Consider the following 27912-nt stretch of genomic DNA (forward strand, 5'->3'; position numbering starts at 1 on the left):
ATCGACTTCTTGCTTCTTCGTTATTCTTTCTTAAATCGATAGCGAATAGTTTGAATCTGCATGGTTGCTTATTCTTCCTTATACTCTTTTCTTTTTTCCCTTGGAAAACCTTAATCTAGAAAGGATAGACTTAATTGCTTTCGGTAAAAGTTTTACAACCGAACACATTTTCTTCGTCGTCTCTTACGAGCTATTATTACTTTCGTATCGTAATTATTGTTACCACTATATCATCATCGTCATCATCGTTGTCATTAATATAATCAACGTTATTATTATTGTTATACAACTATACTCATTATTATCGTAACGGCTATTACCATCAATATCGTTATAATTATCGTTAATCGTAGTACTAATAGTACTAATAGTAACAGCAGTGGTAATAGCAGCAGCAGCGGCGGCAACAGCAATTTTAGTAATGATAACAGTAACAGCAACAGCAGTAGTAGTAATAATAGCAATAGTAATAATAATAATAGTAGTGGTAATAGAGTAATAGTAGGAGTAATGGTACTAGTATTAGTAGTGACACTAGTGGTAATAGTAATAACAACAGCATCAGTAGTAGCAATAGCAGTAGCAGTAGTAACAGTAATAGCTTTAGTGTAGTGGTACGTAATAGTAGTAGTAGTAGTAGTAGTAGTAGTAGTAGTAGTAGTAGTAGTAGTAGTAGTAGTAGTAGTAGTAGTAGTAGTAGTGGTAGTAGTAGTAGTAGTAGTAGTACGTAATAGTAATAGTAGTAGTAGTAGTAGTAGTAGTGGTAGTAGTAGTAGAAGCAGTAGTAGTAGTAGTGGTAGTAGTAGTAATAGTAGTAGTAGTAGAAGCAGTAGTAGTAGTAGTAGTGGTAGTAGTAGTAATGGTAGTAGTAGTAATAGTAATAGTAATAGTAATAGTAATAGTAATAGGAGTAACAGTAATGGTAATAGTATAGTAATGGTAATAGTAATAGTAATAGTATTAGTAATAGTAATAGTAATAGTAATAGTAATAGTAATAGTATTAGTAGTAGGAGTAGGAATAGGAGTAATAGTAATAGAAATAATTATCATAATAATACTAATTTTAACAGCACGAACCATCATCATTCTTGCTGTTATTATTATTATCATCATCTGATCATCAATAATATTCTTATTCTGATTTTTCTTATCCTTATTATTGTACTTATTATCATTAGTATTGTTATTATTGTTAATATTGATATTAATATTAATACCGGTAGTACTATCGTTATCATTCTTGTTATTATTATCGGCATTATTATTGTTACTCTTCTTTATAATAAAGTAGTTAATAAACGCAGTCCTTGAGCTTGTTAAAGGCTTTGCGGAGACCCTTACGTGCTCCTAACATTTCCACCGAAGAAAATATTCTTTTCGAAAAATGAAAGAAAGATCAAATGGTAATAAAGGTGATAATAGACGTATCAAATGTCAGCGTTCCAATGTAATGGGAATGGCGATAGTAGTAGCAGTAGCAGTAGCGGTAGTAGTAGCGGTAGTAATAGCGGTAGCGATAGTAGTAGCAGTGGCAGTAGCAGCGGCAGTAGCAGCAGTAGCAGTAGCACTAGCAGCAGCAACGGTGGTAACAGCAGCAGCAGCAGCAGCAGCAGCAGAAGCAGCAGCAACAGCAACAGCAGCAGCAGTAAGGCCAGCGATACTACTAATAATGGATTTACTAGTAGCATTGATAGGACTAATAATAACAATCTTTTTGTCAGGGGTAATGATGATAGAATCGACGATGGTACTGATTATAATGGTACAAGTATTATTTCATAATACTATTGACAGCAGAATTAGAATAATTGTAGTGTAGTTGAGATGATGGTGTTCAGTAATGTTAGTGATAATAGTGGGAGAACGATGGCGGCGATGGTGGTAGCGATAGTGGTAGCAACGATAGCGATAATGAACAAAAGTGACCAATGGACTGGTAATAGTACTGATAATGATAAAGGAATTGACATTAGCAATAACGCTGGTACTAGTAATAGTTACTAGTAATAACAATAGCGGTGGCGATAGTTGCAAAAGCAGTAGCAGCAGCAAACAGCGGTGACAGTGGCGTTGATGACAGAGTTAGCGATAACGATAACAGTAGAGGCTGAAGTAATTGGAAAGGAGAAAAAGGAGAAAAAGGAAGAGTTAGGGAAATAATGGTAATGGTAATAATAATCGTAGTTGAAGAGAAAACAGGGGCAGTTAACGAAATGTCCATTATCGATATTGGAAATGTGTTTGTCTAAAGTTGCTTTAAATCTTACTTTGGACGCAATCAGTTTTTTTTTATTTTCTTTTTCTCGCTTTTGTAGTTAGGCAAACGACGAAATGGCGAAATACTTTGTTCTTCTTTCGTTCCCTCATTCGCTTTCACCGATACACGCACACGTATTTTCTTCTTCTTCTCTCTCGTACTCGCTCTCGCTCTCGCTCTCATTCTTTAATAAAAAATAAATAACAAACTATTAATAACTCTTAAATAAACTACCTTCATTGTAGTTTGTATTTCGTCTACACTTTTTCCTCAAAAATATCCTTTCTCGTTATTACCGAATCATCGGTTTGATTCCCGAAAGAAACAAACGCGACTGAAATCGTATCGGATAAACAGGCAATCTTTAACATCGATTCGTTTAAATTAATTAATTATTTACTTGCCATTCGAAAGCTTTGTACGTACTACTATCTTCGTTTCTTCGTAATCCTTTACCCTTTTCTATCAAATGACATTTTACATTGTCTTTCTTTCTCTTCTCTCCTCGTTATTGCTAGTGTAGTCCAATCAAACTAATCAACACGAATAATTTTATGACTTTCACGTGGATTTGCGTATGCGTGTATATCTCTATTCCCTCTCAATTGCTACATTTTCCTTTTCTCTCTCCTATCTCCCATCGCTATTATACTTCTTCCATCCTCGTATCGTCGCGTTCTTCTTCGTCACTTGCTCTCTCTCTCTCTCTCTCTCTCTCTCTCTCTCTCCCTCCCTCCCTCACACACGCACGCACACACACACACGCACACACACACCCACACACACACGCGCACACACACACAAGCACACACACACACACACACACACACACACACTCTCTCTCTCTCTCTCTCTCTCTCTCTCTCTCTCGCTCTCAATCTTGTAATCGTTTTGTTCGTTTAAATATTTATGCTTTATCGTTAAATTAGTACATAGACTTTTAGTAATGATGCAAAGATACATATTTTAATAAGGCCCAGTAAGGCTGCGTGGGTCAACCAACTGTCCCACGAATAATTCAATATACGTACATCTTTCGTGTTAAAAGTTACCGTATGCTCGTTAATTAATTTTTAACCTTTTTCTATATCGTTTGGACATCGCGCGGCGCGTGTCGTTCAATCTTTCTTTACACACGACGCGCCCTTTTCTATAACGATATCAGTACCGTGTTTCGTTCGACACGAGTTTTATGAAAAATCTAAGGAAACTAAGATTATAGACGAACGTTTACTAGTTTGTCTAACAACGAAAAGGAAAAACTGTTGTTCCATTGTTCGTGATCTTCTTCGAGACCATCGATTAATTATTGTCATTTTGTATTGTTCGTTATTATTTGTAATTTACACGCCTCTTCGACTTGTCATTGCGTATCTATCGTCCTATCGAGTCGATCTCCTTCGACTAATTATCCTTCGAAAGAGTCTCGCGCCTTCTCCTGTAACTGGCAATGCGATTGCTACATACGTATGTACAATTATTCGTACGTGTAATTCTTTATCCGTATTTTCTTCTTTGTTTCTTTTTTCTTCTTCCTTTCACGTCGCTCGATCGAACGTTTATCCGATTAACGATGATCTAATGCAATTTTGCAACTCTTCTCGCCGATAAGAACACAGATAGTACGCATGTAAAAAATCCGGAGAAAACCCTTTAGAAGAGACTTTGTCTTTTGATGAACCGAATAATTGTTACGTGTACTTTGTTAGGTATAGTTACTGCCTAGAACATGTGCGTTACGAACGTACACAGTGTGCACGCGCGAAATTCGCGTGCGAGTCTTTCTTTTCTAATACCCTTGTGAAATTGGCAGGTTGTATTTATAAGAGACTGGAACTTTTATAAAGTTGTTTTATAACTTTGAGTTAAGAAAAATGTTTATCTTACAACACCGTTGTGACGTTTTCAACGATTCATCCTATCGGCTGTTATTATGGAAATATTGTTGATTAAGTTAGTTAATAAATAAGAATTATATCGTGACTTTCGTTAATCTGTTTTGCACTTAAGACCACCCACCCCGCCCCACCCGCACCCTTCCCAAAAATTCCCACCCTCCCATCCCTGCTACATCGAATATTTTGCGTTTTTTTTTTTTCTTTTTCCTATTATCGTCCCTCGTGTGTATGTATCTATATCTCATTTATACATATATGCACATGTAGATACATATACATATAAATCTATCATGTACGCATGCATTTTATAATATTTTTTGCTTTTTTTTTTTCAATTTAAGTCGTTTTCTTCGATACTTTCAAATGTTTCGCATAAAAAACAAGGCAATCAGATTGAGTTTCTTTTTTCTTTTTATAGTTTACACTTAAACTTTACGCTCGTATTTAAATATTTATACTCGGTTAAATCACCTCGAGTGTCTGTATGTATATATAATATACATACGTAATACATAAAGCCTAAAATTGGAATCACTCATTTTTACTTTCATTAGTTCCTTTCCCTTCGTTTTCCTCTTAATCGCGCAACTAGTACGAAAAGACTAAGCTCCTAGCAAGAAGTTCGTTTCGTGTAGCCTCTTTCCTCTACAAACTCCCTTTGAATCCCGTGCTCTTTGCCACGAGCAATCATTAATAACGTGGCGTGGAAACGAAACGAACGTAATTCTCGTTGAACGGTGGTTGTCAGTCAAAACCAACCGACCATTCTTTTCTTTCTCTTCGTGCTCCTATTTCCACTCTTTTCTTTTCATCCAGTTGTCCGCGTTACTTTCACGTTTCCTTCTTTTCACACGTTTCCTCACGCGCTCTGGCTCTCGGTCTTCCTCTCACACGCACACACTCGCTTCATGTCCGTTTCTATTTACTCTCAGCCAGCTCTTATTAATAAACGAGCAAGTAATTTAGCTACAAGTCTTATTAGAAAACCTTTGCGTTAACGGCTGAATCCGCGTTTCTTCTTTGCCCCGTTCTTCCCTGAACGCTTTCAGATCGCGATTGCGAATCCGGCGATTCGTTGGGTGTCGCGACCGAACCACCAACGAGCGAGTCCGATCGTCGATTTACCATCCAATCGGGGCCAGTTTATCTAAGAAGTAAGAAGCCTGTCGGATCGCGAGCAAAGTCGAAACGCGTCTAGTTTGCTTTCCAACGAACAACTTCGTTACATTCCGCCACGAACTACGTATATACAGAGCGAATGGAAAATTGAAGTAACACGCTGGTGACGACCACGACCTACTAAACGGCCTCGTCGCGATCAACAGCCACGAATTCTGCGGGCAAAGCGTTATGAAATTTGACAATATCGAAGGAACGCCGGACGAAGATCCGACGCGTATAAATATGTATACCGTACCTCGCTGTAAATCTCGAAAAGGCCGTTTCAGTGGACGCACTAACCTCTTCGAATCGACTTCGAGTCCGCGTACAGGCTGCGTACGAACAGCGTACACGGAGGGATTGTAAAGGGAGCGTAAAGGGAGCGTAAAGGGAGCGCGAAGGGAGAGCATAGAAGGAGCTATGTACGGAGTAGAAGACGAACGTTTAAGGGCAGCCGCATTCGTCCACTACCATCTTTGGTAGATCTCTCTTGATGATGTTGGAGTCAGGACCGTAGTAGATCAACGACATCGGCGAGAACTTGAGGGGAGCGCAGCAGGGCTGCATGCCAGCCAGTCGATCCATCTTTCGGTATTCCTCGATCACATGGGTGTAGTAATTGAGGAAGGTGTCCGGTGTTCTGTGTCCGGCCGCGCAGTCTCCCCTGCAGTAATTCGCGTAGTACCTACGCAGATCGAACAACCCGTTTACGTTACTCCACGTAGTTTCCATAATTTTCACAAGCAAGTTTTTCAAAGCGACGATACCAACTTGGACGAACGTCCGTCAGTTCGTGTAACTAGAAAAATTCTTTGCGATCGGCATTCTTACCAGCTTGGTCGAAGCAAGTTAGGGTTGACGAATATTTACGCGAAGGGTTAATCTAGCAGAGTTTTCGTCGATGTACGGAGTTCAAGGATATTTATATTTACGGTAAAATAGAATTGTATTATACGGTAAAATAGAAATTGTATTTAATTGGGGAAAATTTGAAGCAGATATCGAATTTCTGTTTCTCGTGCGTGCGTGTTCCCGCAGAGCGGCAAACTTCGTTAAGCTGCAGACAATTCTGTTTGCAATAATTGCTGGTAAGTTAAGGGTTTAGGGCCGTTGCACTTGTAAGCGACACTCTGATTTCACGGGATACCCTACGAATGACTTGCAGTTACTGATCGACGGCTGTGCGCGAAAGTATCGTCTCGTGCCATCGTACAACGCGTATACCCCGCTCCACTCGTGTCTGCGTACGCTAACTCGATAACAATCCGATCGGCAAAACAACCATCCACCCCGACAACGTTGTGTCAATAATGCAACACCTCGTTTGTTCCTTCGACTGTGTGAAACTATACACAGCACTGCATCATCGGTCGCAACTAGACGGCGCCTTTTTACGCAAACTCGTACTTTTCTCAACCTAATTTGACAAACAGATATCGTCTGTATTTTTGCATATTACGTATGTTAAATAAGCGCGTAAAAATTCGCTTCGTAGCCTACGACGATTTCGATCGCTCTATCGATGTCGCAAAGTCGAAGATTGCATTTTAAATTGACGACTCGAATAACTTCGGCTCACCTTACGTCGCAAGAGGATCGCGCTTCAGATTTTTACGATACGATTTCGTTATCGTCCTTACCCTTGAGGAGCGATTATCCAGTCGTCCCAGCCGAGCTGAGAAAAATTTACGTAGAACCTTTGCTTGCAGCATTGACCCTTTATAGCACCGCTGCATTCGATCGCTCGCCTTCTAACTCGTTTCACAGCCGCGGGATCCGTGCGGACGACTAGGAAAGGCCTATCCGGATCTTGAGTACCTGCGAAACGTGGTTTTTCGTAACTTTGTGATTATTCGCTAATACTGCCACGAGACACGATTATCACGATTATCACGTTTGCAACAGACGAATTTGAAACGAATATAAAAATATAAATACACGTATTCGAATTACAAGGTATTTCTCGCAAGCAACAATTAATTATTCGTTATGTTAGCCGTAATATTGAGCGGAACCTATGTTTAATATCGATACGTTTAATCGCACGTATGTTTAAGACACTGTACATTTTCTGCTAAAAGCGTCGCTAGTAACCTGCAACTTTTATACGTTCGAACGTGTTCCATAGTTTCGCGGTGTTTTCAAATCTTACGAAACGAACACCGAGGATCGATCGATTACAGCGTTGACGATATTTCTACGCGTTCAAATAAATTTTCCGTAATAAGCGTTCTAATACGATCACGAGCATCTGTTGGGAAAAGAAAAAGTCAGGATAGTTGGATACCTTTTGCGTTTAAAGATGACTCGATTACGTGCGGGGAATGCCCGTCAAAGGTCGATACGTAGACGTGCGAGCCACATCCGGTACAGTCGACGAGCAACGTTAATTTATCTCTGGCGGTATCCCGACTCGTCGTGTACCAACTGTTCACAACCTTGGTGACGTCGAACTTGAGCCAACCCAGTTGTCCAACGTTTACTCCCAGCGACGTGACCATCTCCAAGTATTGACCTAGCTCCTACGAAACCACGTGTATATCCATTTATCCGTTTTTCGCCAGGGAAGGAGAACGACCGCGAATTATTTTATTTTTCACCCTACTCGGCATTACTCGAAGCTTCCCGATCGGCTGAAACCCGTCAACCGTAGTCGGTAATATTGGACGAACGATTGCTAAGACGACTTAAGATCGCAGTACGTTTTAACGCGATTACATTTATATAAGTCGAACGAAAGTGGTCGAGCGTCCTTTTTCTTATCGCAGTCGTACGTATAATTATCGCACGAAGATCCTAGATACGACGAAGAGCAACTGACGCGTAACTCGCGCGTGTCTATGAACCTGATCGGGTTATTTGGAAAATTTACGCCCTGTCTTCGGGAACATGTGGCACTCGTCGAGACAAGTAAGGAAAAAAGCTTTCTGAAAAGCTTTCTGTATAAGCGTACGCAGTCGGAATATTCAGTAGCGAAAAACACGCGATTATAAAGGGAAAAGTATGAAAGTTAATTACTCGACGCGTTACGTATATGCAATAAGAACATCCAAGCGAATCTAAATAATCGACCGGTTGAGATTACCTTTCCACGCAAGTGCGTCGTGTTGCCACAGCGTACTCTAAATACCCAGAGAGTAATATTTCTTTGGTTCGTTTGACTCTGACGATGATGTTGATAATGGTGGGCGTGCCTGAATTCCACTCTGGTCCAAAGGGTTGCTCTTTTGATCCTCAGTGGCTCCAACGCGGGTTCTCCACTGGACATTGGAAATTCCAATAACGGCTGTCCGTTCAGCGTACGTCCTGCGAACAAGAAGCATTCGTTTCGTTAAAAAGAGGCATCGAGCAAAATAAAAGATCACGCCAATTTTTATGTCTATTTGAATTTTTCATTCAATTGGAATTCAAGTGGAATTGAAACGAGAGAATATCGGTAGTCGACTAAGAAGGACTCGTGACGAAATCCGACAGACGTAACGAGGATTACAACCAAGATGAATTCTTTTTTCAGAGGCGAATCGCTTTGTCGTTCGAGCGTAATCTCGCTCGTATATAACCGCTCGTTATACTACAAAAACTGTCTAATAGCAAGAACCAAAACGGACATACATAATATATATATATATATATGTATGTATACATATAGAGAAAAAGAACACGAGATGCAGGGATAAGGAGAGAGAAAGTGTAATGCACTCGGCGGTTCGAAGCTCGTGTGCCAGGAGCAGTGTGTTGGCGGGAGACACAGGGATTCGCATATACATAGGAGAGTGCGATGAAATATAAGAGGCGAGAGAAGGTTGTTCGTGTACAAGCGTAACGAGAGATACATCGAAGCTATCGAGCAGTGCACGCGTAGACACGGGCGCAGGTTAACACACGCGGATCTGCAAATATCGGTGTCGGTGTGTGCGCATACTGTGAAAGCAGCGCGGCTTTATCCCTTAACGGTTTAGTGAGTCACGGACCGAGTGCCGTTGGAGGGACGAGGATAAGCATGGGGTGTCTGCCACCCGTCTGTCTTCCGCCTTCCATTCCCCGCAACCCGCGCTTCTTCTCTCTTTCGCCACTTCACCCCTTTCATTTCGTTCCTTACCCTCCTCTCTCCGCTCACTGTCCCGTTATTTCCTTTTCTTTCCTACCCTTGTGCAGCCAGCCTGTAGGCACCGCCGACACTGACACCGTCGACACCGACACCGACACCGACACCGACACCGACACCGACGCCGACACCGACACCGACACCGGCACCGACGCTCAGACCAACACCACGACACGACAACAACGTAGACACCGATACCGACATAGACACAATCGGAGACTCCCCTACTAGAGCCAACGACGTCCACACCCTCAACGTTACCCCCGACGTCTATGGTCTAGAGTCTAGAGCGTCGTGACGCCAACCACGAAGATATTCAACCTACCGATCTTTTGGCTCTACTCGTTTAACCCTTCGAGTATGGACCAACCGATATAGAAGCGCACAGCCACGCACACGTAGAGGTAGAATATTCGTATTCGTATTCCAAGTTAGATCGTTGCTGGATCGTGCAGTTTCATGGACGCGTGGGAAATTTAAAGACGCAGGGAAAAGGGAAATTTTCGTAGTCGAGGAGCGAACGCGGGAGAAAAAGTCGAACCGTTCGATCGTTCGTTCGCTGTCTTTAGTTGCATGTATTGCGTGATATAATTGTCCGCCGTCTAACAGTTAGTCGAGTATTTGTTTTTTATTAGAAAATCGTTCGAAATCGCGCGTCTCTTTAGATAGATAGATAGATGGATAGATCGCGTTCGTTCGAAGCAAATGAAACGGAAATCTTTATTACGCGATCAATATCGTCCGTCATGTGCCACGACCAGTGAGATTTTGGCTCGTGGATCGCCAGACTCGCCACAAGGTTTCCAGCAATTGTCGTTTGCCGAGCGTCCTCTTATTTCGATGAGACGGCATGGCGGCGTCAATTCTTTGTCGACACCGCGATTTCTACTGCAAACTGACGTTCCTGTCGTTATTTCGTTAAGGATTAGAACCGATTTTCGATCCGACACTCGCGTCTTTAGTAGAAGAGAAGGAAAGAAAGGATATTCGTCGCTGACAATGGGAGATAAACGACCAGAAGTAATTTAGTATTTTAACGGAACGAGTACACGCGTTCTCGTATCTGCGATCGCGATTTCGTAGAACAAGACGACGAAATAGATGCTACATGTCTCGTATGTATATATCGTAGGATATCTTGGCCTCCTTTTCGCTCCTTCTCGTTCCCCTCCTTTGCTAAGTGGATGACACGATCCGCGATAAGGGTGAAAATAATTTTCCTTTATTCTCCGGTGGAACGAGCGTGTTCTAGGAATCGGTTCGTAAACCGTGAAATCACTGCCTAACGTTACTACGATTAGATTAACCAGTGGTTAGGATAGACGTTGTCTGAGACAGCTAAGTTTCAATATCTTAAGATTCAGTCTGCAACTTTACGCAATAGAATAGATAACCCTCTTATGCAACCGCGTCTCATAACTATAATACAAAGCCATCTAAGAACATATAATACTATTCTTATTTGCCGCGGTTAACACGACGAGAAACAAGGTATTTATTCTTGTTTCGTAATTATAGAATTAGGAATACTTTGTTCTCTTCTCGATTCTCTCTGATGTTCAACCACAAGTAGTATTTCCGTGTATTTGCGTTTCGTCACACTTGATACAAATTCATAGCGAAGTCGTCGTTTACCGATTGATCGAATCGAACGTATTAATTCGTGTAGGGAGTTGGCGAGCTGTCACCTTTCGTTTTTCGTCGACGTGGAGGGCAACGAATTCGTCGTCGTTTGTAACAGCGGTTAAGCGCGCGCGAACTGACGAATCGAGAGAGGCGTTGTACGACTTTCGTCCGGCCTCGCTCGAGTTTCGAGTGCATCGTGTGTCGCACTTTTCGAGGTCGGTGCATCGGGTACTTTTGCCGCTGCGCCGCAATGCGACACACCACTGAATCTCCATTCCCATTTTCTCGCTTTGATAACTCGCATCTTTTTCGTATGGGCAACCCTGCGTACGAATATCGCTCGGTCGATGGTGCAACGCCGAATTGATATTTGCCTGGAAACCGATGCCTCGTTATCGAAAACTCGTATCCATCTTTCGATCGCAGCGTTGCAAAAAAGTCGGAAAAATCGGGAAATCGTGGAATTACGATTAGGCGTGCGCGAATATGCATCGCCGGTCGCAAATATCCGCGCGCTTGCTTATATTTCGTAATGTACGTTTTCATTAGAGAAATGCGAATATATCAAATTATAATGATTTTATTCGATCGATCGAGCGGAACGTTTAAGCAAATTCTAAACGCTGGAAATTTCCATTGGTCCGAGTAAAGAAATCGTTACTTTGCGTAGACACGGGACGATTTGTGGATCGTCGGAGTAGACAAGATTTAAGGATGCCATTCGCTGGATCGAGAGCGCTTGGGTGGTATCGCATGAACACGATACGCACGTTCTAAACTGTAATAACGACGAATGCTTTCGACTCTCTATACAAAATCAGAAATAAAAAGATTCCAAGATGGATACAAAAGTACGTACGATATATTGATCCATCGATATACCGAGACTCGAGTTACGTATCGAAACCTAGAAAATCGGAGTGTGTAAAGATACAAAGTTTGTACATAATATGCGAGAATATACGAAATGTCCAAAGTAGCTACGGTTATAATATGTACCGGGCGAAACACGTTATAGAACTATGCCGTATTACAAAGAGCGATGTCTGTGTCTTGGCTCCCTATCGGATGAACGTTGGTTCTAAGAAAATTTGAATCGTCAAGTAACTTTGTCATCTAATTAGGCGTAATTTCGCTGCGATGTGCGTAGTTCTACGTATAAACATTTTGCTGAAAAAAATTGAAATGTATCGAGCAGAAATTGAAGATGCGATCATCTTAACCCATTCCTTTCGCTATGTTCACAAAGATCTTAAAATCACGAAAAATATATATATTGCACCTTTCATCTATACCTTTGATACGTACGCGAAGCTAATTGTAAGAATCTTGTCGTTTTTCAGATTTAAGATTTCACGATAAAAAATGTACGCGTGTCCGTGGCTGATGAAACGATAAATCGTGAAAGATCGTTCGCAGCATCGGGAGCATCTTATGCAAGAAGATGACGGAATAATATCTTTTGATTCCGCGGTTTCCTCCCCAAGTCTCGTTCTTTTTCTTTCGCTGCTGTGCGACTGCTCGTAAACGAGGTTAGCGCGATCAAGGGAGGATGTGCCCGTAAATTTGGTGTGGGAGCATGTCACTAAAGGAAAGAGGGGTCTCTTCGTCGCCAAGTCGTCCATTTAAGACGTCGCGCAGCATAGTAACGCAGAGGAAAATCGCTACGAATGAACACTGAGTAAAGGCGAAGAAAAGGGAAGACGGGAGGAGACATAGAGGCAAAGAGTAGGAGTTAACTTTATAACAAGAAAGAGAACAGAGAGAGAGAGAGAGAGAGAGAGAGAGAGAGAGAGAGAGAAGGCAAGGCAAGGCGAGCAAAAGGGGGTGGAAAAAATGAGACAAATATATGATTTTAACAGTATCGATCGAAAAACAGGGTAACAAAGTTGTTAATTCGATTCCAATTTACCTACTTCGACGCGCTGCCCATTGCCTCGTTTGGCTTTCTAGATTATTTCATCGAAATACATGAAAAATCAACTACAAAAGTTGTACATTGGTAGCAGACGAATATAAAGAATGTTAGAAGAAATGTAACGAGATTTCATCGAACGATCGCTAAAAGTAACCCGATGAAACATCGAAATAGTTTTCTCTTCGTCGTCGAAACAAGGGGAATTTCTTCCAGATGAACCGATAACCGTTGATTCGATACGTCAGTGTTCTTCTCCGAGAAGAATATTCGCTAGAACTCTTCCAGAGATAAGGAGCAAAGGTAGTTGGATCGTAGGGGTGCGTCGAATCGCTAAATCGATGTAAACTAACGTAAGAGAAATAAAAATGCGAGCGGTTTCTTGCGAACATTGGGATTAGATGGGAACAGGGGAAAAAAGAAAGGACAGGAATACGAGCTGCGTTGATAAAACTACCATGAAAGTGTATGGGGCAGGAGGGAATCGAAAGAATTTCTTTTATCGGCAAAATGTTAATAAACGTGGCTGGAAACGTGGATGGGTAAATAAAGAAGAAATAGAGAGGACGAAAGAAAACTCCGTATCGTGGTACTTTGAACGAGTCAAGGAAAATTTAGGAGACTGCTGACTGAATGAGTCTGTCAGAGTGCGGGGCGTAGTCTGAGACAATCGACGTAATGTTCGAATTCACCGCATGAATTTTCATTGGAAAATAGACGAAGAAGAATCGAAGAAATAAATCGTAATGTTACGAGTTTTATTTGCACGCAGGGTCGTGTATCCGCGTCAACGAGAGTCTCGATCGCTTCTCCGAACCTCGAACAAACGAGAAGCGTTTCTTCCCTATTTACACGACGTAATTCAAATAAAATTTTTCTTACGAAAGAACGATAAAAATACGAGCGCGTAAAACTTGGGACAGGTTTGTGGAAACAAGAAGGCGATATAGGAATGTCCCATCTATCCGAAGATAATGCGTGGAAACACGCATCCGTAACAACAGCCCAGGAAGAAAGCGATGCAAGGACAGAGAAACATAGGAATCGCGAAAGAAAACGAAATAAGAAAATCCGAGGAAATGTTAGGCTGGCAACTAAGTGATTGCGGATTTTGTCAATATCACCTAATGACAAAATCCGCAATCGCTTAGTTGCCAACCCAATAGATAGAAACGAGGATGTAGAGGCAGGACAAAACGAAAAAGTCGACCGATCGATGATTGTAACGTTAAAAGGTTATTACGTTGCGTGTGTAAAAATGAAGTGTTGAAATTTATTAGACGACTGGGTAGCATAGAGCGAGACTGGGCGACAGAACGAGACACGACGCGACTCACGGATGATGGGAATCGCGGCGGTACTATGAGAAACGACATCGCATGCAACGTAACTTTGTCGCTACCACGTTCTCTGTCGTCCACGGTCGAGAGTCCAACACCGTCGACCTCGGTGCGAATCTAATTACGGAACGACACGATACCGATGCGTTGCTCAATAATATCGCGTCCACAACCTCATGGTATATCGCGTATCATATATAGGGCCGAGGCGATTGACCGTAATACGGTCGGTCAAATAAGAGGGTCAGATATAGCTGGTTGGTAACCCTGATCCAGATCTATCGTCGCCACGTGGTCGTTCGCTCGCTCCTTCGTTCGCGCTACCTACCCTCGCGACTCGCGATTCAAATCACGTGCTCGCAGGTGACGACTACCGCGGCTACCGATTCATCTTACTTCGAGCGTTGCGGCTTTTTTCTGATCGATGCTCCACCGTCACCGGCGCGAATGTCGTTTAACGTCATCGGAGTTTCGAGTGCACCGCGTTTTTCTTTCATCGGTTCACATCGGATCACAGGTTCCATCGGTGAGAACGACTCTGAACATCAGACTTCCTGTAAGCCAGACGCGTAACCGAGTTTGATGGAACACGGTGATCGAACGTAAAAATTGTCTAAAAACCTGGAAATGGGAGAAATTCGTAAGGGGCGAAAATACAGAGGATCCGCACGATGTTTCTAAAATGGCTAAAGAAACGTAACGTAAGCGAACGTTTCTTCCGCGCGTTAAATACGATAGCTACGCTCTGGATAGTTTAGAAACTTTTGCATATTACGCGCGTGCCGTGCATTTTTGCATCTACCAATCCAAAGTATGTACACGATATAGCTGCGTGTATAGAATTTAGCGGCCGGCATAAATACTTAGCTTCCATTCTTATAATTCAGATATCGATTAGATTTTTTAATCTATAGAAAACGAACGTCGTTTCCTATTTCGGTCTAAGGCTGTAATACGTAATACGATAGTAAAATGTACGCGCTAATGGCAAAAATAAAACGCTGCAAATGAGAGATTCACGCTGGTAAAGTGAGCACAAGTTGCTCGAATTTAGGTGATTTGACTAATCTGAACGAGGTTTTAGGCATGTCGGTCGATGTTACAAACAAACGGTTGATTCACGGTGTAGAGGAAATGGACTGGCTCGTTTGTACGATAACAGTCCAGAAGGTTATGTTCCTGGAAAACGTGTCTATATCATACTTGTCGCGTGTTTCACTACCATCCGCATCGCGAGGTAATCCGTTGTCGCGGTGATGTTATCATAGCCGTCGTGAATTCACGTCATAAATTACATTCGATAAATTGCATTCTTAAACAGCGTTCTGTTCTTCCGGTATACAACTCGTTCTCTAAATTCCGAATCTTCAAAGTGTCTGACCGCTCACCGTGGAAACCCTTTACGTAACGCGTTATTCGTATCGTACGAAATTTTTTGAAATTCGCAACGTTCGTTAAAATACAACGGATAATTGACTGTTTAAATATTTTCGACTTGGACAAAGTATCGTGTAGCTTCTATATACGCGTTTTCAGTTTTCTTTCAAACTTTATCGGTGTAACGTGGCCGTGTCTCGCGAGAGAAAGTAGCGAAATTTCTAAACGTTTCGTACGACACGTGCGCTGTGTATGCCACGCGTTTCCTACGTTTCCCTTGCTCCTCGAAAAATGTCAAAGTCTCGGACGTGTCCCCGCGATCGATAAAATCACGGAATGCCGATCGATCGGATCGAATTCCACGCAGCTTTAATTCGTACATCGCATTCGCGTATCGCGACTCTCGCTTTGGATGCGCCTCTATGCCCTGTACGTTTAATTTCCAAAAATGGAAAGCCAGTCGCTTTAAGTCGTAAAGTTGATCGATTGACTCTGCGGAAAATATGAAACGCATTCGATTGCGGCAAGGGGTTGGCGAGACGAGAAGAGAGGGGCTGTGAGGTAGGGGGTTGAAGGAGAAGGAGGCAGGAGGAGGAGAGAGACGGGAGAAGGGTAGAGGGTGGCGCACGGGGTAGGGTGGAAGTGGAGGGATGAAAACGGGGCGTTTCCCAAGGCAAAGTATCCCAAGTCCGGCGAACAATTAGACGACTCGTACCCTTTTGTTAAGGGGCATGATTAAGGATTCTCCTCGCGTCTAGGCGTTTTGGAAAAGGCAATTCCGCGCTCGTTTCACGGTATCGCAGCCGAGATTGTTTCGATCTTTGAGTCTTTGACTGTCCCGTTCAATCCGTTCTTTGTATCGACGAATGTGAGTGAAATTATACGGCGCACCAAGGAGGTGAGCAACGATGTTTCCATCTCGCGGAACGAGAAACGCGAATTCGAATGAAAAGCGCGTCGATCGTTCGCCCATGAGCATCGCCACGGGATAAAGTGGGAAGCTCGATGACTTTTAATCGATCTTTGTATCCCGTCGAAGAGAAAACGATGGGAAAGGCCAGAGATCGTAATCGGGAATCGATTAAGTGAAAAAGAAAAAAGCGAAGAAGAAACGTTAAGTATAAATACGAAACGAATGGAGAGAAGACGGGGAAGGAAAGATAGGGTTGGGATATAAAGTCGAAGGAAAGCGGAGGAAGCAACGGTAGAAACAGCACGAGCAACGCAAGCAACGGGATAGAAGACGGAGAAGCACACCCTTGATTTCTATCCTAGAGCGGAGAGTGTAGTGCGGTAGGATGAGGAGAGTCAAGAGGGAATAAAGGGGGTGTAGTAGGAGATGTACGAAGAGCGGCGCCCAGCTGGAGCCACGTGCATCGATCTGACTACAGGCGCCAGCCGTCCTATCCGTCGGCTCGTTCGTCCATGAGTTCGACCCTGTCCCACTCCAACGCATGTCGAACCGTACCATCCCACTTTGAACATCCCGTCAGCCTCCCTGCTCCGACGTTTCTACCCGTATCCCGCACCAACGTCGCCCGACCGCCACTAGCATCCACCACCTCCTTCCTACCTCTTTTCTACCTCTTTCCTACCTCCTTCTTCTTTTCATCCTCATTTTCTTCTCGTACAAGAAAAAGGAGGCAACCAGGAAGAAATCTCCCTATTCTTCCTTTCGCACGAACCCCGTGCAACGCGGTGTCTTTTAACCTATGCGTGCCCTATTCGAAGAATTTGTCCATGCATTTGCCCTCAGGTTGAACGAACTCGCCACTTCGCTGCACCACTTTCTCAGATACAATTTTCTGTCGTGCTTTTTCTCTTCTTTCTTCCAGACGATTAAAGAGATACAACGGTATAACCTTAGACGAACATTGCTGGGAAACGATCGACGATTCGATAAGGAAGGTAATCGTTGCGCGATCTATGCAACGAACGTAAACTATTAGCAAAGAAGCTATGTTTTGGGTAGATTTTAAAATTGCTTTCTCTTTGGAAATGCCCAATTGACAGTTGAAATCATCGTGGCGAAGGAAAAGCTCGCTCGACTTTACTTCGCTTCGGTAAGACAGTTGGATATTTTGAAAATATTTGATACACGAGTCTATAACGCGGCATATTCGATAAAATTCGAACGAGTATGCATGGTGTATTGCATGGTGTATAATTCGTTTTGAACTATCGCCGGTATCGTCCCGTGTGAAATTGCGTATCGGTGAAACGCATTGTAATTTCCCCATCTAATATACTGTTTGAGCCTCGTCCAGAGGCTGGATCTCGTTGCCACGAGCGGCGAATATTTTATTTTCTAGCGACAAAAGGGGAAGAGCCGAGCGAAAATGCTTTTATCCCTATATGGAGGGTTGAGGATCGTAATGGTGCAAGTTGGTCCACTGCTATTTTCCATAGGACAGCGTTCTCAGCTTATTATTGTAAAAAAATTCATTATATTTTCCAAACCTTGAAAATGTATCACGTCGGGGGATGAAATTGTAATTTTATTGATTATGAAACTAAAAGGATGGTATCGGCTCGATGGTCCATCCAGCTATTGCAGCTTATATTTTACGAAAGTAGGAAAAGTATCATTGATCCACGCGACTCGTTATTTTCTATAAAAAAGCGCGAATCTACCGTCCAAAAGTCTGTTATAATTTTCGGACAAATATTTCGATTTGAATCTTCCGAAGCATCGCCGTTTGCGAAAAGCGACGAGAGAAAATAATTTTAACATCTCCGTTCGTATTAAATCGAAAGAATGGGAAGGGGAAGGTGAAAAGCAAAAGGATTTCCGTTTCGTTCGTCACGATTCGTACGTACAACGAATTACGACGAGTTACGAGTTACAAGTTGCGAACTAGTGTCACGAGTTACTGGCTGCGACCGGTCGAGCTTTCACAGAGAATCGCGTTCAACAGACTCGTCGCCAAGTCCTTTTAAAAGAGAACAAACGTCGAACGCGTATTATGCCAACTCCCGCTCTTATAGTGGAAATCTACGACGATAAGATCTTTTTCGGCGATGACGAACATTTGAAGAAACGGCGCAACGGATATCGCGCTCGTCGTGACCATTTCTTTCATATTATGGCGGTACGCATCGCGTACCTACCGTATCTGCTACTGTGAACGCTCCTCCACATTTTTTCATTTCTCCTCTCTCTTCTTCCTCGCTCTTGTCGCGCAAACATTTTACCAAGAATCTGAAAACATCCGATTCCACGAATACTGAAAGGAAATTGCATCCGAGCGCAATTGCAGCTCGACGAACGTTACAAGCAATTAATAGTCAGACAGAACGAGTATTTTCAAAATAATGTACGGCCGCCATAAGCGCAATTTGCGAAAGAATTTGACCGAAATTTTTCGATCAGTCCGCAAATAAAATTACTTGATTATCGTCATCGAGGCTGGCGTCCTAATACAGTCGATTCTACGACGTGGAAAATCCTAGTAACTTGAATCAACTCACGCATTCGACGATCAAACCTTGACGTATTTTCTAATGTTTTTAGGAAAATTCGGCGGAAATTGGTTTATCCGAGCAGGTCGGAGGACGAGACAATTCGGATAATCGAGCGGGTTGCATAATAATCGGAGGTTTGCTAGCAACCTCCAATTGTACAATAATTTATTAATTAATAACGTTAGTAAATTGAAAATGGAAAGCGAGAAAAAGCACTAGAATCGCTGAGGAGGATTTTATATCGGGATAGAAAAGTTTCCGACTCGTAAATCGATCTCTCGGTTACAGCAAGGGTGTCTTGCCTTTTGTAATTGTTTTAAGGCACCCGTAGCATTTTTCTATATGAACAATAAGTAGATTGCGGACTTTTATGCGTTTGTAAACAAAAATATGCAAGAATGCGAATAATGTCGAAAGATACGCGAGATATACAAAGTAAAACATTAGTCGTAACATATAGCGGGTGAAGCAAATCGCTGCGCAGATTTCGCTCGTTTAGTTGTTGTCGCAAAGGTATGAACTTGCATAAATATCCGCAGTCTAGTAACAAGTGATAAATTGTAGAAGCTTGGCAAAGGCGGTACCATTCGCATGCGATACGTAACTTGTTAAAATGCACCAAGTGTCGCAACTACTATAATGCAAGTTAATAATAATTGATTTTTAAACAAATATATCGTCGTCTGTAGCTGTAACGCTATCGGCACATCTACTTACATCGATCGAAAAGCTTTAATAAATTTTACTTTATTCGGTATTGGTATTAATATTCGCGTAATACGTGTACCATATAGAAAATTGTCGATCGATGTCAAAGAAATAAATTCTTACGGCTTCTGAACAACCATAAAAGTATTACAAAATGAAATATTCCGTACCAACGTACACGTAAAGGATACGCTAACGAACATTAAATAAACAAGGACAGGAAGAAAGAAACACGGATCTCGATGTTAATGGAGAATATTCCAAGCGATGAAAACAGAGTAATCGGATCGATCGAACGAATCCGAACGATCGTACATAAATAAGAATTATTTTCGTAGCTAAATGGATAGTTAAACTATCGTACATAAATAGAAATTATTTTCGTAGTTGGATAGGCCTTGTGCGATTGAAAAAAACCTATGTTTCGCATTTGTACGTAAAGGCAGACGGTTTAGACAGAAAATCAATTAGACCGTGTTCTTGTGCCGAGAGGTTCAAATAATCAGAAAGTTGCTTAACATAGAAAACTTTCCACGGAACGAATACGATCTCAAGAAAAGATTCAACGAAGAGCAAAAAGGGAAGAGTCATCGGAAAAGGAACAGTCGGAAATTTGGCTCCCGTCTACGTTAACACGAGTATACATACGTATATTCGAGTGTAACTAATTATTAATTAAGCAGAGCAACTGACGACTGCGTTTAGGCACGACGGTGCAATTCCCTGTCAAGAACGACGCTTTTCTTTCGAAAATTACTGCCAGTTATATCGTTCGATAAGTAATGGCCAGGCTATATACGTTGGAATAATTGAGGAAGAATAAGAGATGCGCATGCAGCAAGAATAAAGGAAAGCATTTTAAGATTTTACTTAGTAATTACAAGCAAACAACCGGTTGTTTATATATCCAGATAAGTGAAACTTGTCGCGTTTCTTATCTTCTGAATGATATTAATATTGCACCATGCTGCCATGAAATAACGACTAAATATTTTTAGTTGAAGGAAGAAAAACTAAGAAGATACTTTGGTTCACTTGGAAATGACAAGTAAGCCGTGTTATTTAAAGAGCATCGTCCTTGAGTTATCAATAAATTAATCATCGGTTGCTATCTACGTGGTTACTTTTCCCGAGCAACCACTCGATTTTTAATTTAACTCAGCGTATCTGATAAAATAAAATTCGAAGCTCGGTTCTTTGGTTAGGTAAACGTTTAAACGTAAACCGGTTGCTACGTAGCAGATTAAGCGCAAAGTTCTCCCGTTTGCCCGTAAACCTGGAAATTCTTGAAATTGTTCGAGTCCTTGAAATTCTTCACATTGTTCAAATGCTTTCTCATATCTATTCTCTCCATAAACTGTTCCTCTTCACCTCGACGAATTTCTCCAACGCATTCTTCGCCACTGGTATTTTATATCTTTTGCGCTGGCAATCGCGATACCATAACGTTCAATTTCCACAAAATATTGTACCATAATTGCCCACTCTGTCGCTAGTTATCGGCAATTGTTCAGTCCACGAAAATGTATCTTGTTTCAATCGTCTCGAAAAATCTAGCGAGTCAACGCGTTAAGATTCGATCGGATCCATTTATTTTCAACAATTTCGATTATTTTCGTAACGAACGGGGAAGAAATTTGCACGTGATTTTTTTGCTGCGTTCCACGTTTCGCGTTCCACGAAGCTTCGCCTCATCGAGACCGAGTTTCGTCGTTTCCTGTTCTTCGATCTCCAGCATCCGCTCGTATTTGTCCGGCATCTAAGTCGCTCCACTTATCTGTGTGCGAACGAGATTTATTCGAAGAAAATCTGGCTAGTAAACGATGTTCGTACACCGAGTCAGATGATACCACGGACTATAGGAATTTCGGCGCGTTACGCGGCTCAAAAAGGAAAAATGTGGAGGAAAAGTTACTCCGCGCCCCTCCCCCTCCCTCGTTGCTGAAGAGATCGATACGAAAGAGGCGATGGTGCTTTATAGTTTCTTTAGTTTCTTCAAAAAGAATGACGTGTTCACCGGCTATGTATAGTGACGGCAATATTAACGTTAAAGTATTACGCATGTCGTATTGTAACACGCTTATCGAGCAACCGATGTGCGCCGCCAGGGCGACGACCACGAATTTGCGCGCGTGCGAAATATTCACCAACACCCCGTACTCTACAACCAAACCAAACGACCGTCTTGGAATACCAGAGTCGTTCGTGTTATGCTTATCGCTGTTTGTCGCCACGACGAATTAATCCTGCTACGATCCTCCAACATTTTTACTTCCATCTCGCTCTCGTTTCGGCAAACAGAAAGGATCTCTTAAGGTTGACACGCGCTTGCAACAACCGAATGCCGATCTTAATACGATCGTCTATCGTAACGTGGTCTCGGAGGATCCAACCGATCGCTCGTTCCCCTTAGATCAGCGAATCATTGACTCTGAAACGTGTACCAACTTTTTCTTTACGAGATGGCATTCTTATAGGTCTATAACTACTAGTTTATACTAGTAAATACTAGTGATACCCGATATTAAATACGAATTGAACGATATTTGAATCGTCTTATAAATCTTTCGCATTACATTTCTACCCTGTTTAACTGAATTATACGAATTTCGAAAGTGGAGGAAGCTAAAGCTTTTCCTCGTTTTCCTTTTGTCATCTTTATCGTTACTCGTTCTGACTATCATAACTATCCGTGTAACGTAACTTCGCTCGAACGTATCTCGAAAAATAAGAAGCTGCTACTAGGCAGGACAGCCGAGTATCGAAGATCCTGTGGAAACTTTTTACCGATATATAGCGTCTGCGTCGTACGAAACATTTTGCAACATCGTTAGCACTATAACGAGACTATCGCGATTATATCGGAGAAGTTCGAAGGAAATCTGTAAACGTACATAGAAGCCAGTGATGTCTTACCAATTTTCTACTAAATACGTGTTTGCAGCGAATGTCTCTTTTACGTACTTTTACGTACGTTCTCAGACCAGCTTCAAATTTGACCAATACGACGACGACAACCGTGTCTCGTTACACAGGGCCAATGAAATTGTCAAATGTTTTATACAAACACACGTATATGGAAAAGTTTCCTATGACACGTATTCGTGTGCCACTGTATACGGCGAAAGAATTCGTTAATTTAACCACGACGAATACGATAGGAATGACACGGTCGTAAATGCTGGCCAACGTGTTTCTTGTAGCTCCGGCTAGCTCTATTACCCTTATTGTTAAACTTAGAGTTACTGAACTACAGAACGAACTATAGACTGTCGTGGCGCGACACCCATATCTACGAGCCACGTGGCTTCAGCCGTGTGGCCACGCATGCATGCGAATCAAGGTGTCGTTCGTGACATTTTCTGCGTATATGTACCTCTTTTCCTCTCCTTTTCTTCGCCTAAACCCACCCTCCGCTCACACTCTCTTTCTCTCTTTTCTATTATTCCCAGCAATCCTGTTGTTCTTTGGCGATTCATCTGCTCGCGATTCAGGCAACAGGCCAATCGACCAAGTGGACTCTGAACGAACCACGTATTCCATTTGCAACGTGGTGGTTCGCGAAAAGTCCGATCGAACGGAAACTGAATCGTCGACGGTAATACAGCGGCTCACGAAAATGCTCGAATACTTACCGCACGACGCTTTTACAGCGGCTGCAAAAAGTATTTCTACGCCATTGTATTTATTAGGTCATTTACATAGCGATTAATTATGCGTTTTATATAAACCACATTAAAATTGTATCCACGCCGTAACGAAACAAGACTGTTGCGATTATGTGCACAAAGTTGGAATAAAATTGTAGGTAGCTGCATGCGTACCAAGCTACGAGACGTTTTGAGCAATTGTACATTTGGCAAAGATTGGAAAAATATCCGAACGATCGATTATTCGTTTCAGCAACAAACCTTGATATTCAGTGGGACCATTTTTAGCCGTTTATCGGTCGGCAAACGTAAGAGTTTCGAACGATTTTTATGTACCAACCACGCCTTTCTATCCGTTCAACGATTTCCGTTTCGTCATCGGCCGATGATCGTCGAATCGATACCGTCTCTAGCAAAGAGAATAAAACTGTTCATACAGATTCAGGACGCGTGAACTAATTGCAAGTAGCGATTTGTTGGCTCTCATCGATGTGTGGCGTTAGAACAGCGTAATCGATACTAATAGCGCAGCGTGATATCGTAAATCTAACTGGATCGAAGTAATTGAGAAAATTAGGAAAGACAACTATCGTTTGGAAAACTGTGTGGTTCGTAAGCTTGGAGAAGGCGTGCGCGTTTCAAGAGCTTGTGCGACGAACGACGAACAACGGACGACGAACGAACGTCTGGCAATAAGAAGACGAAGGATCGAGCGAAGAAGGACAAAACTCGTGGAAGGGTGGAAACTTACCAGGTTCGGCAAACGTGATGATCTCGGAGGTTCTCGCGTAGAAATCGTCCATCTCCTCTTCCGGTTCTTGGCCCTCGTGTTCGCCATAGCCTCGATAGGAAGAAGCGATCCTCGCGTTGTTGTCCTTCGCAGAGCTGTCGACTCGTTGATCGAGATTCCTATAGGAGTATTCGTCGGCACCGTAAAGGAACTCTGCGGAGTACACGTTCTCGCGATCGTTCCTCGATCTATCGGAAGATGGATAACGAGAGGACTGAGCCTCGGCTCTGTACAGAGTTTCGAGAGCCAAGTGCCTCGGTACGGTGGCCAAAGTTCTGTTCACATCCGGTCGTGCCCTAAGGCCAAGTTTAGTGAGTATCTGGTGTTTGATAGCCTCCAACCTTAGATCGTCCGGAGTAGGCGTCACGGTGTCCTTCCTTTCGGAACCACCGCCCCTATAGTGCGTCTCGTGTATATGTTGTTGTTGGTCTTGTTCCTGTTGATGTTCTCTGTGTTGTTGGTGGTGTTGCTGGTGCTGCTGATGCGGACAACCTGGACATGTTTGATGATGATTCTGCCGCGGTTGTACGGGCGAGAACGTTAAACACCAGAGCGCCAACCCTATAAGAAAGACGTTCGAAGGTGGCAAGGATCCTCTGTATCTGAATAAAATGCGAGAGGGGGGTAGGTGAGATCGTTGATCTCGGCACGATCGACTCGAAGCGATCGATGGATCGTACGATGTGGCGGTAGGAGCGTCTTTGCCAGCGGCAGCATGCTGCCCGTGATGAGCACGGCAACGCCGATCCCGGCACTCGATCTTCTTCCAGAACCTCTCGTTTCGACCTGCATTCGAATTGAGTCCTGATCTGTACGACACCTGGTGCATTTCGGCGGCGAGTCACCTCCTCCACCCCCACCACCACCTCCTCCTTCCTCTGATCCTCCTTCTCTCTCCTTCTCGATCCGCTTCCGGTTCGAGCAAGGTATCTTTCGACTTTCTCGATCGGCGATCACCACCACCGATTCGGTCACGTTCGCTTCTAATCCTATCGGTACTATGACTCGGATGAGAAACGGTGCCGACCGCCGAACCGATCGCGATACTCTTACTATTACGATCCGAATAAACGGGATGCTCAGTGTCCGTACAAGGAGGAGTAATCCTCGTTTCCGAGCAACGATACAGAGATAAGAGGGCGTGACGACCACGACAGGAACCTGTTGAGAAGGTAAAATTCGAGTGGGACGGTGACGACGACGATGGCGATGACGACGACGACGACGACGACGGCGACAGGGAAAAGGCATTCTCGCCTAAACCCCCCATTACCAACTACCCGGTGCCGCTGTTTCAGGATCGATCTCACCCGCAAGATGGACCGCCGTAACCGGGTACACCCTGCTCGCGTTTTCGGCCATTCGCGCTTTCGTTTCCACCGATTGCACGTCCACGGGTACGCGCCTCTAATTAAATATCTTCCTTTTTTATTTTCGTCCCCTTGCTTTTCCTCTTTTTCCTTTTTTCTTCTTCCCTTTTCTTCTTCCTCTTCTTCTACCTCGTGACCTTTCCTCTAGCCTCTTCTGGATCTTCTTTTTACTCTTTCGCACGTGTAGTTATTCTTTATCTTCACTAGCGTGTTACAACAGCCCTATCTTAATTTTTCGCTTCTTCCCTTTCTTCCGATTCTCCGACGACCGACTTCGACTATTCGACTACTCGACTGATTTTTACATGGGACACGAAATCGTTGACCCGAATCCCTCGATACGACAGTACGATCGTATATTCTTCTAACGGGCGGTCGATCTTCAAAATCGCCCACTAAGGTCTTCTAGACTTTCTCGGACACTTTCTATGCGTACCTAATGTTTCACTACGGCTAAGGTCCTCGGAATGATGCACCATTTAAAGGCTTGAAACGACAGCACGTACAACGAGCGGCATTTGAGCCGATTTTTAAGTAGAAAGCCTTTCGATGATCGACGAACGGTTCTCCGGATCGAGTCCCTTGCGATCTACGCGTCGTCTTCTCCTCTCTTTCACTCGCCTAATGTCTCTTTATTGTCCGTGGAAAATCGGCTGCGATTCTGACCGAAGCGTGCTCCAGACATGTCCTTTTGGAATTGTCAAATTCCTCGCGCACATCCTTTTCGATCTATGCGATCAGATTGAAAATTCGAGACAAGGTGGTCGCGTTTTAGCGAGAATCAACGAAAATTCTTTTTAACTAATCGACAAACTACAGCGATCGGCCTTTACTTTTCTCGTATTCTCTTACTTCTCGTTCCCTTTCTTTCCTCTCTTTTGCTTTGCTCGCCGGTATCATCCACGATAACGACGAAACGCCAAAGGATCCCTATAACGACCGAGGCACGCTTGTCGGAGGCGCGCCGGACACTGAGGGGCATCCACCACCACTACCAATACCGATACCACCACCGCCTTACCATCACCGCTAGCAGCAGCAGCAGCAGCACCAGCAGCAGCACCACCAACACCACCACCAGCAGCAGCAGCACCAGCACCAGCACCAGCAGCACCAGCAGCAGCAGCACCAGCAGCAGCAGCAGTAGCACCACCACCACCACCACCAGCAGCGTCGTAGCGACCGTCGCGACCGTCGCGACCGCCGCCACCAATACCACCACTGACCAGTGAAACACTATCCACCCACCCACCACGATATAGATACTGCAACAATCGGCTAAACTCCCCGATAACTTTACGTAGCTGATCCCTCGTATACGTTATGCTTGCAGCCGTTCCTCCACTTTTCTTCTACCTACCATTTACTGTATATTTACTCGACGTCCAAGCATTTATCTATTTTTCCTTTCTTTCTTCCAGCCTGATTATACGTACGTGCAACGGTACCGCCTAAAACTCGAGCATTTCTAGAGGGAAGAGTAGGAAAGACAAATACCGTGCGTATCCTGTCTCGTTCGAGTTACAGGTTACGCGTGTTCTTCGTTTCCTTAAAAAATGGCTAACGAAGTAACAGCGAAAAGCGTATAGATAGATATGCGACTGGAGACGTAGGGTAGAAAAGAAGCAGAGAGAGAGAGAGAGAGAGAGAGATGGGGGGAGGGAAGACAAAGTGGGCTGGGAACAGGCACCACGTGGTTCACGCGTGGTACCGCGACGCTTCCGTTTCGTTTCTCTCTCGCTCCACCCTGGATATTCGAAAATATAATTTGCTATAAATTCGCACGAACAAACGAGTGTCGTTTTACTAATATGTCTCTATCGTGGAAAAGCTGGCCTTTGCGTTCGATTTGTTGGACTGGCGATCGTTCGATTTCGGACAACTCGTGATTCTTCACCGACGAGAAGCCAAAGGGGACGGGTATAAACGGTTGAACAGTGGCAAATTTGTTGGATGTACGAAAACACGATTGTAATAGCCGTGTCGTGTCGATGGCGTCTGTAACTTTTGCGGTTCTCGACAGTCGGTGTAGAAAAGCAGCAGAAAAGATAGAAAGAAGGGATAGAGAGAGAAGCAAGGTAGCTGTAAGCATATTGATCAGAAGACGGTAGTTGGCCTCATGCCACGTGGTGATGCTGCGAGAGGCGCCGGACTCGTATTATGACCCAAGGCTTCTATTCTCCTCTCTTACTTTCTCTACGATTTTCCTATACGATCCTTCCCTTCTTTCCCCTTCTTCCACCGTCAT

At 43.3% G+C, this 27912-nt stretch overlaps 3 protein-coding genes across 3 annotated transcripts; 1 reads left to right on the forward strand and 2 right to left on the reverse strand.

The window, feature by feature from the left end:
* Positions 1-1433: 1433 nt before the first annotated feature.
* LOC138187134 (uncharacterized) lies at positions 1434-2006 on the forward strand. The gene is made up of 2 exons (XM_069127617.1): positions 1434-1749; positions 1822-2006. The coding sequence occupies exons 1-2, from the start codon at positions 1434-1436 to the stop codon at positions 2004-2006; spliced, it is 501 nt and encodes a 166-aa protein (XP_068983718.1).
* Positions 2007-4936: 2930 nt separating this feature from the next.
* On the reverse strand, positions 4937-26617 carry Actbeta (inhibin subunit beta). Its single transcript, XM_069127292.1, has 5 exons — positions 24256-26617; positions 8404-8624; positions 7606-7840; positions 6959-7136; positions 4937-6003 (listed from the first exon to the last, which is right to left on the reverse strand). Exons 1-5 carry the CDS (start codon positions 25121-25123, stop codon positions 5763-5765), a joined length of 1743 nt encoding a protein of 580 aa, XP_068983393.1. The 5' UTR covers positions 25124-26617; the 3' UTR covers positions 4937-5762.
* LOC138187135 (circumsporozoite protein) lies at positions 26561-27912 on the reverse strand. The gene is made up of 2 exons (XM_069127618.1): positions 27856-27912; positions 26561-26929 (listed from the first exon to the last, which is right to left on the reverse strand). The coding sequence occupies exons 1-2, from the start codon at positions 27910-27912 to the stop codon at positions 26561-26563; spliced, it is 426 nt and encodes a 141-aa protein (XP_068983719.1).

This window comes from Bombus flavifrons, chromosome 14, assembly GCF_040668555.2.
Source record: "Bombus flavifrons isolate JBK064 chromosome 14, iyBomFlav1_principal, whole genome shotgun sequence".
Classification (NCBI taxonomy): domain Eukaryota; kingdom Metazoa; phylum Arthropoda; class Insecta; order Hymenoptera; family Apidae; genus Bombus; species Bombus flavifrons.

What these genes read in the sequence shown, in the direction of transcription:
- LOC138187134 (XM_069127617.1), top strand. Translation starts at nt 1,434, where the DNA reads ATGTCAGCGTTCCAATGTAATGGGAATGGCGATAGTAGTAGCAGTAGC. An exon ending in TGATGATAGAATCGACGATG is followed by an intron (nt 1,750 to 1,821) that starts GTACTGATTATA and finishes ATTGTAGTGTAG; the next exon opens with TTGAGATGATGGTGTTCAGT.
- Actbeta (XM_069127292.1), bottom strand. Translation starts at nt 25,123, where the DNA reads ATGCACCAGGTGTCGTACAGATCAGGACTCAATTCGAATGCAGGTCGA. An exon ending in GTCATCTTTAAACGCAAAAG is followed by an intron (nt 7,137 to 7,605) that starts GTATCCAACTAT and finishes CACGTTTCGCAG; the next exon opens with GTACTCAAGATCCGGATAGG. An exon ending in TGGATAATCGCTCCTCAAGG is followed by an intron (nt 6,004 to 6,958) that starts GTAAGGACGATA and finishes CGATCTGCGTAG; the next exon opens with GTACTACGCGAATTACTGCA.
- LOC138187135 (XM_069127618.1), bottom strand. Translation starts at nt 27,912, where the DNA reads ATGACGGTGGAAGAAGGGGAAAGAAGGGAAGGATCGTATAGGAAAATC. An exon ending in ATAGGAAAATCGTAGAGAAA is followed by an intron (nt 26,930 to 27,855) that starts GTAAGAGAGGAG and finishes CGATTGTTGCAG; the next exon opens with TATCTATATCGTGGTGGGTG.